The sequence below is a fragment of the Glandiceps talaboti genome, chromosome 3 (assembly GCF_964340395.1).
Source record: "Glandiceps talaboti chromosome 3, keGlaTala1.1, whole genome shotgun sequence".
Taxonomy (NCBI): domain Eukaryota; kingdom Metazoa; phylum Hemichordata; class Enteropneusta; family Spengelidae; genus Glandiceps; species Glandiceps talaboti.
Genome location: NC_135551.1, coordinates 21,651,151 through 21,667,280, shown reverse-complemented (window position 1 = coordinate 21,667,280; position 16,130 = coordinate 21,651,151). Strand labels below are relative to the sequence as shown.

The 16,130-nt window shown below is 37.6% G+C and overlaps 1 protein-coding gene across 1 annotated transcript; it reads left to right on the top strand.

Moving 5' to 3' along the window:
• Window positions 1-5,703: 5,703 nt before the first annotated feature.
• On the top strand, window positions 5,704-12,318 carry LOC144454020 (uncharacterized). The gene is made up of 5 exons (XM_078145425.1): window positions 5,704-5,766; window positions 9,218-9,288; window positions 9,972-10,388; window positions 11,075-11,160; window positions 11,922-12,318. Exons 1-4 carry the CDS (start codon window positions 5,762-5,764, stop codon window positions 11,152-11,154), a joined length of 573 nt encoding a protein of 190 aa, XP_078001551.1. The 5' UTR covers window positions 5,704-5,761; the 3' UTR covers window positions 11,155-11,160; window positions 11,922-12,318.
• The last annotated feature ends 3,812 nt before the right edge of the window (window positions 12,319-16,130 follow it).

Below are 16,130 nucleotides of genomic sequence, written 5' to 3'. Positions count from 1 at the left end.
CTTTGCCTTTGCAATAAACCCCCGTGTACAGTCTAAATTATCTTGGATTTTAACTGATAATCACTGATGTACGATGATGTACAGAATACACTTTATTTTAATAACGGCACAAATGTCATTATATACCCTGCCCTCCGTGAATAGTGATAATTGTAGTGGCTTCCCATGCCGGTTTCCGAAAACTAGTATCGTCTGCTGTATTTTGACACAGAAACGATGCACTATTAAAGAAAACAAAAAAACATGCCAGTGGTACAACTCAGATCTGAGAAGCGCCTAATCCCGGCGCCCCAATATTTTCTATTCAATCGGCCAGTTACGAGAAATTGTGTTATTTGCTGGCCTTTTTATGTATTTGAGAAAACGACAAGTCCACAACTTTTCCACATAACCGCAACTCTTTCTGATATGCCTGTATGTACACATACCCTGAATAAGACCTCATGTGCTCAGTTAAAGTTTTTATGAGACAACGAAACCATCCTTTACGCTCTCTAATATAAAACCACACTCGTGAACTTCAAGTCAGTATTTATATCAAGCTGTTGTGTCCACTTTGTAGTTGGTGACTTGGTGTGTGTCTGTGTGTGTGTGTGTGTGTCTAATACATTCCACTGATATATCATCAACTGCTAGCTCAAACATAGAAATGGACCATGTTATATTGATCACAGAAATATTATATTCTTGTTTTGAAACCCACTTAGCTTTACGGTTGTAATTGTAAACCATTCAATTAACCTGTGTTTTTATACTCAATTCCATACCAATTTCCACATTATGCTATCCACGCCAAGTTATAGGCTTGAATTTCAGCCATGTATAGGTGCAGAGACTGATAAACAACATTATTAGTATATGAGAATGAATTGAATGTAAATAGTAATACATGTAAATAAATTAGTGAAAGATATCCCCATTCAATCTTTTTTCTTCTTTTGTCAGTTGTTGTAGGTGTATTCATTCTTTTAAAAACAACACACAATACAATTGCAAGAGGAGAATATACAGCTACCGTTGGTGATTTGAGATGGTCTGTATATTTGGAGTGGTATACTTACGTGCCCAACACGTACCAATTCGATTGTGCAGAGGGATTGAGTGCTTCAAGTTAAATCAGATATGTAACTTTCACATTTCAGTACACCACTATTCTACCAAACATCCACTGACAGAAGTATGTTATGATTGTAGTGATGGGGATATCATTGAAGTCAGAGAAGAAGTTAAACCTGCATACAAAACTACAAAATCAGCTGTGAAATTAAGGTTGTGAAACATGGCAAAATATCAAAGAACTAGCTGCAGGACAATATTGGTGTGTCTCTAAATAAACTGCAGATGATAAAGAATGGCATAACACTTTACTTTGATACCCATGAAAACCAGTGCATGTAATAGGGACTTTGAACTGTACATGTGCATTGCCACTTTGATATTCCATGGAAACAGAGGTAACTGGACCCCCATGACTGTAATATATGCCGGGTGTTATTTCTGTTTTCGATATTTTCTTGACTACAATACACCAGTGAACTATCATTGTCAAAGCTACGTGTCTCCGGAGTACGAATGAACAGACTACGTTTTCGACAAAACTAAGCACTTGTCTATGTTGTGATATGTGACAATAACCAGATATTTTGTTACATTGTACATCGTGTTATGGCACATAGAAGGTTACATTTTCTGGTGAACTACGAGCAACTTTCGTATGTTGGGAAACCACTCAAACCAATACTACACATGGAGGGAATAGGATACATGCAAGTATCAAAACAAAGTGTCTTCTCAGAGTACATGATCGTACATCAATTATTACAATTTGTAAATCATTGGAAATTAAATCTTTAAGTTAGCGATTTGGGTTAAACCTTAACTGTCTTCAGGATTTCTATGGACTTGAGTTTTCTTTGATTTTGGTTAAAATGCCGGTCTAAGTACACGATAACCAGATGACGTACAGTGACATTTCCACAGTTGCTATAAAAGCTGATGTTGTGTACCTTTATCTGCATGGATTCCATAATAGAGAGAAATGTTTATCCGCTAATGAAAAAACTCCACAGTCGTGGCGATCTGTTTAAAATTGTTGTCTTGGGCAGTTAACCATCTAAAAATTGTGACTATAGTTTTCCTGCACTGAGTTGCAATGGAATGCTTTCACCAAGGTGAGGACGTTCCAATGTAAGCTTTACCTGTCTACGGGAGCGATTGAGGACTCCGCAAGTCATAGTAGAACGATTTAATTAGTTACTAATTCTCACCCGTAGCCTAGCCTACTGTACGTTGTGGTATCAATAAACTCCAACATAGTGAAGTTCGCAGGATAACGTAGAACTAAATTTATTATGTAAGGTAGGTTATGCTGTCAATACATTCCTCCATATACATGTATACTAGAGTTAAGGAAAGTAAATTATCATTTTCAAATTTATAATCATTTTCACGACATCAGTAAGAGTCGTCAATAGTTTAACGTCCAGAGTACAGTGATACAATACGTATGTTTGGCGTCTCGTCAAGTGATGGGAGCAGAACGCTATTAACAGTTGACAACAAACCCAATGATTACAGACACTTTTTAATGTACTCCTTTCCTTGCGAGATCATACTCTCTATTACATGTATTCGGTATTCTGGTCAGCAGAGTTTCAAATCAAAGTATTCAAGCACAGGATTGGGTGTTTCCATTTTCCATAGACATTTTTTAAGTAATATTAATTGCCAACAAATTTGTAATTATTACACAGGGTCTGTATTTTCATACACCCACCCACCCACCCACACGGCTGGGAATAGATATTCACCGAAATTAACGGTAATCTTGCCCCCAATCTTGATACAATAAATTATTTACAACTTTGTGTAAATCTAAATCTTACAATGGGCCTAAATCGAATACTATTGAAACGCTATTAAAGAACACATATTAATTCTTATCCCATGATGATTTGTGATGACAAACTAATATTCATTGGGTATTAAAATCTAGTTTCAACAGGAAAACCCCCAGCAATAATGAATTGGTTCCATCTTTCTGTACTGTCATCGACTAACACCAGGAATCTCATTTTGTTTGTTTGGATCGGAGCGCGAGCGGACACTGCTGGTATTTAGAAGGGAGTTAACTATTCGGTTAATATATATAAGCTTGTGACCGCTCTAAAATTTCTCTGATATACCAGGTGTGCTAAATAGATCGTAGTTTACTGCAAACATGATTCAAAAATGGGTTGAAACCTCGCAAATTAAGTTTTTTAATAGTTTAATTTTGAATTTGTAGTATAACAACTTTGGGACAGCTTTCCGCCAACTCTTGACGCCGCAAAATGTTGGCATATTGAATGTTGCCTCGTTCCAAACGGACACATTTGGTCCCAACGTACCTCCCCGGTATATGCATAGACAGTGGAGGCATATGCCTAGACGGTGTGTATGGTATATATAGACGATCAGATCTGGTTTTTCGGTTACAGTATAGGGTTAAAACACGTAATTGCTTTAGTTTAGAGGGGTCGCCAATATACATTTTCATCTGGTAGAAATGATTTTTTTCAAAATAGAGCCAAACGGTGCATTTTATTTCACCAATTCAAGATTTATTGTGTTGTTTGCACTAACCAACCTTCCGTCCATCCAGCAATTTTAATACATCATTGCGACAATAAATGGAAAGAGATGTTGTGCCTGTATCTTTATCTCTGGCAGGCTTGCTGACTAGCTAGCTAGCTAGCTGGATGGATGGATGGAGGGAGGGAGGGGTGGAGGGATAGGTGGAGGGATAGGTGGAGGGGCGGGTGGAGGAAATGATTGATTGATTGATTGATTGATTGATTGGTGTACTCGCTTCTATATACCAAAACAGAGAATGCGATGCTACATTCCGTAAGCTGGGAAACCACTCAAACCAACACTACACATGGATGGAATTAGATATATTATTGGGTGTCTATTTTGCTACAAGGCATGTAGACCGGGAGGCCTGGTGTATAATTGAAATAAATCAAGATCTTTCCCACAAATATGATCTTACAATAAGCCTAATCCGAATAAAATTGACACGTCATTAAAGAACAGATCATTTGTGACCCATGATGATTCATGATGACGAACTAACATTCATTGGGATTAGAATCTGTTAGGGGGTTTTGGAATCAGAAAGATAATAACAAATTTAATTGATAGCACCCTACTGTCACCGACTAACACTACGAATCTTACCGCGTTTGGTCGGAGCGGACATCACTGTATTTAGAAGTGTTAACTCGTCGGTTATATTATCGGTATGTATACTAGAATTTCTCTCATATACCAGGTATCCTAAAAAGGTTGTCGTTACTGCAAACTTGATTCAAGAATGAGTCAAACTTCACAAATTAAGACTTTCTATCACCTTGAATTTGTAGGGTATGGAAAAATTGTCCGTCAACTGGTGGCGTCACGCAAAGTGGACGTCCTGAATGTCATATCCGGTTCCGTTCCAAATATGCACATTTGGTAGCCAACTCATACTCCGTGAATTCCCCCGGTGTATAAACGTTCCAATCCCGGCGTTCGGTTACAGCATAGGTAAAATAAAATGCACAGTGCTATCTTTTTTAAAGATAATTTCCGTTGGATGGATATTATATGTTTAGCTACCCCTCTAAGCTAAAAGCAGTTAGAATTTTTAGCCTAATTCGACACCATTACTTTCCATCGGAAAACGATTTATGAATATATTGGCCCATTTTACCTATACACGCTAAAGTCGCAAGTACACGTATACTCGAAATATTAATGTGCATCGTTACTACTTTAAAATGTGCAAAAACCAATGCCTGAAATTGTCTTTCATATCATGATCGGCAAATGCTCAGCATTGATACTTTGTCATCAACATCAAGTAGTTTCTCGTACGTACACTTCCTTCACCAGACAGACAAACCGCATCCAGCACCGATATTTGTTGGGATTAAACGGACTTTACGTGCAGCTTCAGGGAACTCGTCAGCAACGATTACCTGCATTCAAATATCGACCTTGCAATCGGTATTTAGAATTAGCGACAAACAAACGTCTTGTCAAATGATTCCTTTCATTGGAGTGCAACTTGAATTTAAGAAACGCACCAACTTCGATCTAAATGTTTCATAAATAAATTACTCATGTCAGCGCCAATTGGAAATTGGATCGTTATGAACACATTTGATCAGACAGAGAGACAGAGAGACAGACAGGCACAGGCAGGTATGCATATGGACTAAGAAAGATACAAAAGCAGACCGAGAGAGAGAGAGAGAGAGAGAGAGAGAGAGAGAGAGAGAGAGAGAGAGAGAGAGAGAGAGAGAGAGAGAGAGAGAGAGAGAATTTCTAACAGCTAGACAGACAGGTATGCCGACGTAGAGCCACACATAGAGGGGAAAATTGAGGGATTGACTCGTTTCGGTGAAATAACTTTCTCGTTCTTTCTGTACTTGTTACATCAAAACAAATCAATCATGCATATGAGCCACACCTGTTGATACACGTGTCGTAGCGGCATAGCAACCAAGTAATATGTTTCTATTTGTTCGCGTAAACATTCAGATTGCAAATGGTTACGAAAATAATTGTCCAATCAATCATTATTCATCTGTAGTAACATGACAGACTTTGTCTGGACCAATCAGCGTACAGTTCCAGGGGACATGCGCAAAGAAATCTATAAAGCCATTTGAAGTTCGTTGTTTGATACCTGCATCTCAGTCGTATTCGAAGACAGAGGAAGAGACGTAAAATGAAGTAAGTTTTGATTTTTTGCGCTGAGTAGATGTGAAAGTCTGATGAAGTCCTGTAAACTCTACATGTTTGTAGCTATGCGTATGAGTGGTTGACTTTTTATCCGTATATGTTCCGTTAAATATTTCTGCTTTTTTGGCGCGCATTTATGATATTTTCGCGATGTGTTGATTGTTTCGGTTTATTTTTGAGATGTCTTCTTGTATTTGGTAGAAAGTTGTTGTTTATATGGGAATTTCAGAAATGAAATGGGATGTATTAAAGTTATGCGACTTTGAAATTCAATATTTCGGCCAAACTTTAAAAGCAGCCTCCTAGTCGGCGACCTGTTTAATCGGTGCGTGACTAACGACGTCCAAGTGAAATCTTAATCTATCCAGAGATGATGTGATCGTTTTTGACGTAATTACAAACAATGAATACGTGCTTAAGAAATAAATATTCAAAATTACATTTGACTTTGGAACTTGTGTTTAAGGTGTTGATATCAAAATTCAGAAATTCTTTTTTTGAAGCCTAATCAAAATCAAACCATAAACAACGTTTCACGTTTCAAAGTTTTATTGGAAAGTTAAATTCACCTTTTACTTGTACTGTCTGGAGTTTTCTTTGAAGTTTCCAGTTTGGCGCCATGTGTACTTAAAATGATATAGATTTAAAAGCGAAAACCAAGGGAAAGTGAAAACAGAAAATAACAGAGACCGTCCGAATATGAACATAGCATATCCTGGTGGACGTCCTAAATGTACAAATAAATTGTTAATTTGTAATCCATGGTTGAAGCGGGACCTCGTTTCAGGCGCATGTTGACTGACTAACACCATCCATATCCATCCATCCATCCATCAATCCATCCATCCATCCATCCATCCACCCATCCACCCATCCATCCATCCATCCATCCATCCATCCACCCATCCACCCATCAATCCATCCACCCATCCACCCATCCATCCATCAATCCATCCATCCATCCATCCATCCACCCATCAATCCATCCATCCATCCATCCATCCACCCATCCATCCATCAATCCATCCATCCATCCACCCATCCATCCATCCACCCATCAATCCATCCATCCATCCACCCATCCACCCATCCATCCATCAATCCATCCATCCATCCACCCATCCATCCATCCACCCATCAATCCATCCATCCATCCATCCATCCATCCATCCATCCATCCATCCACCCATCCATCCATCAATCCATCCATCCATCCATCCATCCATCCATCCACCCATCAATCCATCCATCCATCCACCCATCCACCCATCCATCCATCAATCCATCCATCCATCCATCCATCCACCCATCAATCCATCCATCCATCCATCCATCCACCCATCCACCCATCCATCCATCCATCCATCCATCCATCCATCCATCCATCCATCCATCCATCCATCCATCCATCCATCCACCCATCCATCCATCCATCCATCCATCCATCCATCCATCCACCCATCCACCCATCCATCCATCCATCCATCCATCCATCCATCCATCCATCCATCCATCCATCCATCCATCCATCCATCCATCCATCCATCCATCCATCCATCCATCCATCCACCCATCCATCCATCCATCCATCCATCCATCCATCCATCCATCCATCCATCCATCCATCCATCCATCCATCCATCCATCCATCCATCCATCCACCCATTCATTCAGTGACGGTTGTTTTGGAATTCTTTTTAGGTATTTAGTTATCGTCAGCATTACTTTTTTTAATAATCAAATGTATTTATTGTAATGCCATTCCGATGGTGTTATTCATTTAAATATGTTTTTGTGTTGTGACCTAGACGGGGGTGGGGAGGGGCAGGCTGCACAACTCTGTGTAAAATGAAATCAGGTGACTCTGGTGACACTTCCAAATCCAAACCCAAACTCTTGACAATTCAACACACCCAAAAAGGAGACCCTCGAACTATGTACTTACTTGACACGGCAGGTCGTATGATAAAATGATAGCTAAGACCTGATCAAAACAATTGATTATTTTACAAATGAAATGATAACAATTGTAAGCATAATTTTGAGAATGCAACCAATATTCTGAGCAAAATCTAAGTAACATCTACCCATGAATTTGGGCAGGTCTTTAAAACAATATTCCAACTTAGAATACAGAATTAATGCGCACAAAAATACCCACCACTTTCCAGCACAATTTGGCCGCGAATCGACCTAACCGGCATTTCGTTTGTGTAACTGTTAACGAACACAAGGTCACCGTGTCGCTGGACTTCCGTGCGATCGATCAGCTAGTACTACGGTCTGGGAACTCGTGGTAATAGACTTGACACAGTTTAGCGAAAGATCAAATTTAATGAGATCTAATCAGCTTCGCGTCGTACATTCTTTCCCCCATGCACGCGCCTCGGATAGTTTTCCTTTTTTAATAACACTGACAGCTAAGATAAGCTTATCTTTCGCTAAACTTTGAGGAGTGACTTTGATTTAATGGTTATCTATCGAGTGGCACAAATTTTGCAATAATGTAGCGATAAAAAGTACCCCCGAACAGCTCATTATATTTCTGGATTCTCTTTTCTGATTTTTTCCCAATTACTTTGATATTTGGTATGTTCCAAGGGTTGAGTCTATTCAGTTTTGATACGGAAAGGCGATATATATCACTTCATAATTTTGACGATTTCCTTTCGTATTTTGGTCAAAAAAGATTTTTTTTCTGAGAAAAGTGCTCATCAAATTGTTTTTATATTTTATTATAATTACTCAAAATTCCCATTGCCGACTCTTGGCAGAGTCTATTCAGATTAATTTACTCAAGGGAAGATGTTTTATTTTTAATTTTTGTGTAAAATTTCTTGCCTTTTTATTGTAACAGTTTTAGCTATGAAACAATCCATTCATATTTCAATTTCCGAAGAAACCAACTTTATCATACATTTTTGATAAACTGTGGGTTGAACGTTTAGATGTACACTCTTAGTGTACTTCAAATGATAATTGTATTCATGTACTCTAAATATATTTTAATCCTCATCAAAATGTTCATTACAGTAGAGAGCTATTTTGACATTCAATTTTGTCTTAGGAGGCTTAGAAGTAATTTTTCATCATCATCATCATCATCATCATCATCATCATCATCATCATCATCATCATCAACAACAACAACAACAACAACAACAACAACAACAACAACAACACTATTATCTATAGACGTTAATTCAGTACTGATACTTTTGGATGCAGTTAAAAAGCTAAAATTGTTAATAAAACTTCATGGTAGATATTAGTAAATATAACAACATAAATTTTCCAATAATCTACTTTTTCATAGTTACGTACAGGAGCTAAGGTGAGTTTGAATATTACTCTAGGGGGGTTAATATCACGTCTTCTGACTTTCATAACACGATAATTTGTGTACGCCTGACATGTTTCTTTTTTCATTTCTACCGTATAGGAACGTATATCTATTATTACCAGTCCTTGTTGTCGTTGTCTTCATTAACATATCGACAACAAATGCTGCTGGTGAGTAGAAAAATATAATAAATAGCCATATGTTCAGCCGTGGTACAGGTTTTTTTAGTGTTAGTTTTAGTCACAATGAATAGAGGATATTTAAAACATTTAATCGACTTGCAAAATTGTGAGATACTTTTAGTTTAGGGGTTGTCGGTAGCCGAGCGTTACCATAGACATTGGAGAAGAACTGTCTATGATCAAACTTATGAGGATCAAAGGTCAGTGTGCTGGCTTATTTTTTTTGGCTCGGTTTAAATTTGTATTCAGATATTCATGAACTAGGCAAATGATACCATATAAGCTCATGTGTGCATAATATAGTTCTCCATGAAGATTATGAATAATGTCCCAAAAGCAATTAATTATTAAAGCTACTCAACCAACGATAAATATAAGCCTAAATCAAATTCGAAAATCACAGATTAAGATGGAACATGTATATGTCTTACCAACCATTGCTCTCAAGGTTAATATAGAACTCTAAAAAGTCAAAACCACCTAAACATTGAAATAAATTAAATTAATGATAAAATGGTATTCCGTACGTTTCAAAAACGTATCATTACTGTTATTTCCGTTTGGTGCAATAAAAGAAAATGAAAAAATATTGTCTTCCAATTTTTCCGCTCAATCTAAACTGTATTGTGTGCTGCAGCTTTTGATGAAGGCTTGTAATCTTCATTTGTTAGATGACATCGCCGTCACCACATTCACATTAAAAACTCCAGACCCAGCAGCATCAGGTAGTTTTACGCAAGGTACGGCAGCTAACATCGTATTTGATCTAGTATACACTGTGGATACATCCGCAACGCCAGTGGCCGTGAAGGTCTACTTCAAGACAAGTGGTGGAACAAAGTCTACTGAAGTCACCGCTGGGGGCAGTGCTGCTCCTACTAGTTCTTCTACAGCTATCACTGCTGGTGGTACTTATTCCGGTTTAACAGCTACCATCACACTGGATGCTACAAACTGTGCTGATTACACCAAACTATGTGCTGCTGCCACAGTTAAAACTGGTACTACAAACACTGATACTACTAATGACGAGGCTTGTGCTGACTTTGGAACAGGAGCTACCAAGGCAGGCACTAAGATATGTAACGGTACGTTTACTTTGACCTTTGATTTACATCGTTTAATAGTAGAAAGAATTAGTGTGTCCACCGTTACGAAAAATACAAGAAAAGTGCAGTATCAGCAGGGTAGATACCTGCTATATAAAAACTACCAACTATGTAACTTGCAATTTATTCGAAATCTTCACTACATAGAAGTTCATTGGTGTTTTTGCAATTTAACCGGAATATATTGTTACTGACACACAAACACAACAACAACTGAGGTTTAATTTGGTTCAAATCCTGAGCAAAATATATCAGGTCCCCCCTGTTCCAACATGCTGAGCCAAGTGTTTTTATTCCAGTTCATTTCTTTACTTTCCCTGTTTGTACAGGTTCTGAATGTCCACGGTCTGATGTCGGCAGTTGTAATGATATTACAAACAACTTGATTTTGGGTTATCGATTTTATAGCTGATTTACTCCCAAATCTAAACCCACAGTAATTCCTATGGTAGTTCTTCTAACAAAGATCAATGAAGATGGGTCAACATGATTTGTGTAGTATTGATAGGCCTACAAATGGATTGACATGTATCACATGATGTGTCTTGGTGTATACGGACAGAGTGCATGTTATGAGATGACAGTATTAACATACATATTGACTAATACCACGTTGTCCCTAACAACCGATAATTTACATAGACTCTCTATCTATTGTATTTCAGCTGGTAGTTCAGCCACTACATCCAGTACTCTAATGGCTCTAACAATGGTCATTGGTGCTATTCTGTCTTGGAAGATATAAATACAGGTATGTAAATACATTTGTCATGGTATATTTATCATGTGTACAATTATCATCGGCAGGACACAGTATGAGGGTAATCCGGGAGGTTAATACGACCACATCGTGTGTGTTTTTACCTACGACTGGACTTCTTTAAGTTCTTTTTACTAATAGACGCAAACTGATATTCATCCACTAGGATGTGTGGGAGTGATGTCGAATGTGGGATTTGTGTACGAGGTGGGAGTCGGGGTCAGGTAGGATGGAGGCGTCACTCTTTGAAGTCACGGTCGATTTAGGGTTATAGGTTTATTGTTTTTTTTTTGGCAATGGAGAACATGAATTTCAAAATAATGGCAAATGTTCTCTATCAAAAATGATAGTTGGTAATAATATTAAATGAACTTCGTAGAATAGTTTTGCCATCACAGCACTGGTGCCAACATATATTCTAATAGCCTCTATGAAGCATAAAACAGACTTGAAGGAAGAAAGAAAAAACAAGAAATAAGAAAAACTATGAAAAGACTACTTTTTTTTTTATAAAATTGAAAGTTCATACTTTGTCGTTTCTTATACTCTCAAGATATTAAAAAGCTGATGTCTGTATATTTGTGTACACTACATCAATAAGAGCAAGAATTGAGCACTGTGATATGTGACATATTCAAGACCGTGTCCTACTTTTTTTACAAGTTAAATAAGTCACTTTTTTACAAGTTAAATAATCTTACATGACTATGATTTAGTTTGAATACTCAACTTGCTTCTTATTTTCTTTACAGGAATACAGATGCCATACCCGGACAGCGCCTTTCTATTCTGGTTCATCATAGAATACATCATCATTGATTTGGAATCTCCACTTTAGTTGTTAGGTCAAATTCACTAACCTTTTGTTGAAATGCTAGCGGTACCCATCCCTCATACTTTTCTATTAGTCAAAAAAGATACAACTCGGCAATGGTTTTACTTACTCCCAATTAGTACTAACAATTCAGGCATTTGCTGGTGTAAGTAGAGTAACTTACCACTTCATATCTTCCCTTCAATATTGAACATTTTCGCTACAGAGTATGGATATCAATTTGTTGTTTGTGGAAATAAAACTTTAGTTATCACCCTCGGATTTCAGAACCCTGACAATACTGATTTTGTAATACTCTACTCTAAATGAAGAACCCCCCTCCCCCCCCAAAAAAGCCCCGCAAAACAAAAACAAAACAACCCACCAACTCTTATTCTGCCTTCATCATCCGGGTACTTACTAGCATTTTTTGGCATTTTAGCTAGATTGATTCTGAGTGTCCTTGACACCAGATATTTATATAATCAGGTATTACAGTGTACCTTAGCTTATCTATAAAATGTTACCATGGCAACCTGTGTGTTTCAAAGACGGTGGTGCATAGACGACTGGCGTACGTCATTTCCTTTATTTAGATAAAGGATTTGACGAATGCTATTGAATCTCACCTGAGATCAGCACAGGTTAGAAAAACTATTGTCTTGTCTGTTTATTTGACTGCCTTTATATTCTTATTTCCTTCCATGCCTCACGTCACTTCTCTCTCCCTTCTAACTCCCTCAGTTTCCTTAACATCCCTCCTTTTTTGCTCTGTGTTCTCCTTTATACCCTCCTTTGTTCTTTTCCCATCTCTTTTCCTTATTCTCTCGTTCTTTCTTGTCCACCTTCTTTCCCTCTCTTTCACCTATCTTTCCTACCTCGCATCACTCTTGTTCCCATAGACATAGTCATGTTTTGTTTGTTTGTTTGTTTGTTTGTGTGTTTGTGTGTGTGTGTGTGTGTGTGTGTGTGTGTCTCTCTCTCTCTCTCTCAGCCATGTTATAGAATATGCTACTTTACAGTGTAATAACTCATTTAAAACTGACGATACGATGTCAGTCTGCACAGAATGAAAAGAAACAGTTATTATAGCTGTACTTTGGAATCTGTCATTATATATTCTAGACTTGAAAAGAAAATCACCGAAAGAGATAAAGTTGAATAATAGTTTATACTCGACTAAGTGAGGATTGCCAATGTAATGAATTGTTTTGCTGTAAATGAAGTCAACTTGTGTGAGGATAATAAAATTGATTACATTGTAATTATTGTTTGATTTTGTAAATTGCGTGAATGTTTAGCTGCATGTAAGAATACTTTGATAGTGAGTTAAAAATATGTGAGTCAATTGATATGATTACTGTTTTTGAGGTTGTGTTTATCAATGATGAAAGTTGTCATGTTTTCAACAAGACCCACAAACGTGCCCCATTTTCATGTTTTAATTTTAGAAAATTACAGAATTCCCATCATTTTACCCCATTTTTGCCCTTCCGCAATTCAAAGTCTTGAGATAAAAGACAATAAATTCAAGTCAGCCACGAATGGTTGTGATGGTATGAATGGGGATGCTAGTGATGCAGTCGGTGTAACCTTGTTTTGGCAAAGCCATGCTACACAGAATATATTTTATATATAAGTTGCTATTAGGCCTTCGGACAGGACAGGTCATGTCAGGGTAGTTCAGGTCACTATAGCATTGTTATCAGAGAGGTTTAGATGCGCGTATTTAAGTGTGTTCTATAGGTGTAGCATCATAGTTACGTGATTCAAAGCAACCCAGGCGTTCTGTATCAGACGATCCTATGTCAAAATGGCGGTGTGCATCATCCAACAAATTGCATTTGCAAATGTAACTTTGAGTGTATTATGCATAACATAGTCATTTTATTATTTATATTCAAAAACAACACTTGCAAGAGCGAAGCATATATGTGTACTGGTAAGATTAATTATTCCACAGAGCGTGCGTTGACCCAACGCTAGGTCACACTCACAGGTCACAGATCACTTCAAGAGTATGAACAGTACGGTAAATAGCAAGCTCACGGGGTTGTAATAAAGATAGCGTTTTAGGGCTCCTTCATGTCCGGAAGAAACTGTATGGTACATTCCAATTGGCCAAATCACCCATGTCGACAATATTTATAAATACCCTAATCTCTAGTATTACGAGAAAATGAGAAATCGAGGCTGACAAGTCGCAGGTGGCAGTTTTGCAACTCGCAGGTCGTTGTCCTCATCGGTCTTCCATACGTTTGTGTTCTGAACACGTAACTAAACACAACTTTGTATGCATCATTATGTGTACGCCTGCACGATAATGTATCTAAACCTTCCTACTGTCAATGGACACACGTATAGTACTAGTAGTACCCTTGATTGCAATTCATTGTGATGTTGGGTAAAGGTCACGTCAAGGTAATATGAGGTCAAACACACAGATCGTTCAGTCACTATAGGTATATTAGGCCTACTACTATTGTCTTTGCCTGTTTACATCGCGATGCTTGTTTCACTAATATAATCACAGAAAAAACAAAATTAGCACAAATAGCGATGTCAACAGGTGAATATTGCCTCACATTTATAACAATTAAATGTATCAGGTGTCAGGTGATCTTGAAGACATGTGGTTCTTATAAGCTTATGTGGATGTCGACTTTTCAATTTATTCAATGCATATGTTTTTGGGTCAACCACTTACATGTCCTAAAAGCTTATCATGTCATATTTATCTGACCTTTCATCGGACTGGTTTATTTAATTCTATACATACATACATACATACATACATACATACATACATACATACATACATACATACATACATACATACATGCAACCAATCAATCGTAAACTTATAATAAGTCAGGTGGGGTGACACAAATTTCATTTGTTGAGCTCTCCTAAATGAAGCCTATAACCATAAGTGGTATGACTTTGTGAAAATATGGCGACATATGAAGGTAGATCGTCGGCTGGTAAGTTACTAGGAGGTATAGTAGTATATAGTCATCATGAGTCTCTTGCTTTCACATCGGGTTGTTTGGACTAAATTCTACAATTCTCTTTCCATCTCTATGAGAGGGGTAAAGGGACAATGTCAGACTGGAGTCCCGACGTACTCAATCTGCGAGCAGAACTAAAAATAGGTTTTTGTATACTCGTTCAATAGCAAAATACCTAGGGTATAAGCTTACTCCAAGAGAGTGGCTATGTTTTGTTGAGGATAGAGAAAGATAATTTTTAATTTTTGTTTTGTGATATGTGTTTCGTTTTTGCCTTGGTACTAGCTGCCCGCGAGGCGGGATGGGGTCATGTTAGCCTTGCCAGCATGTCTCAATCGAATGGTTTACTGTTGAGATTTCGTGACTTGGAGTCCAGAGAAGAACACAAAGGAATTGTAACCCATGACCTCAAGGCCACTTAAATACCAGTATTAAACCGCAGACAAGTATTTACTTACTTGTCTGTGATTAAATGGTTATACGACACACTGTGGTTTCTGACAGTGTTCGTTTCACAGACAGGTTAATTATCGTCAAATGTCATGTTGTCAAAAGAGATATAGTTCGTTTGTTTGTCTCTGTGTGCGTGTTTGTTGTTGTTGTTGTTGTTGTTGTTGTTTTTAGCTTGCTTGTTTCTTTGTCGTTAGTGTAACCATTGAAGCTTGATTCCCCTGTGGTTTGATAAAGCACATACGATGGTTGATACAGTATAAAAAATGTCTGAAAAGCAAACCTATATTTAGTGATCTACAATTTGTTCTCATTTAATGACTTGTCCCTTAATACTGACCTTGGCAACCTGCCCTATTCTTAACTTTGGCCCAACTCTTAATTATGCTTATACTAAGAAATCTACAGTGAAAATGGAATCTCCCGGCGGACGTTTTGGGGCGTACATATTGCTGTATACCATCACTTGCAACTGACTGATCTTAAACCTGCTTGTATTAATTATAAGATATAACTTAATTAAATAGGATCAGATAACTTATTATACAAATAAAAAAAATCGCACTACTATAAAATAAACAATTCTAATAATTTCAGAAGACAAATTGTAACGCCATAGAAGGCGTTCATCATTATATTGATGTTTCACATGATCAATTGGCCACAAAGTGTCGACACCACTTCTA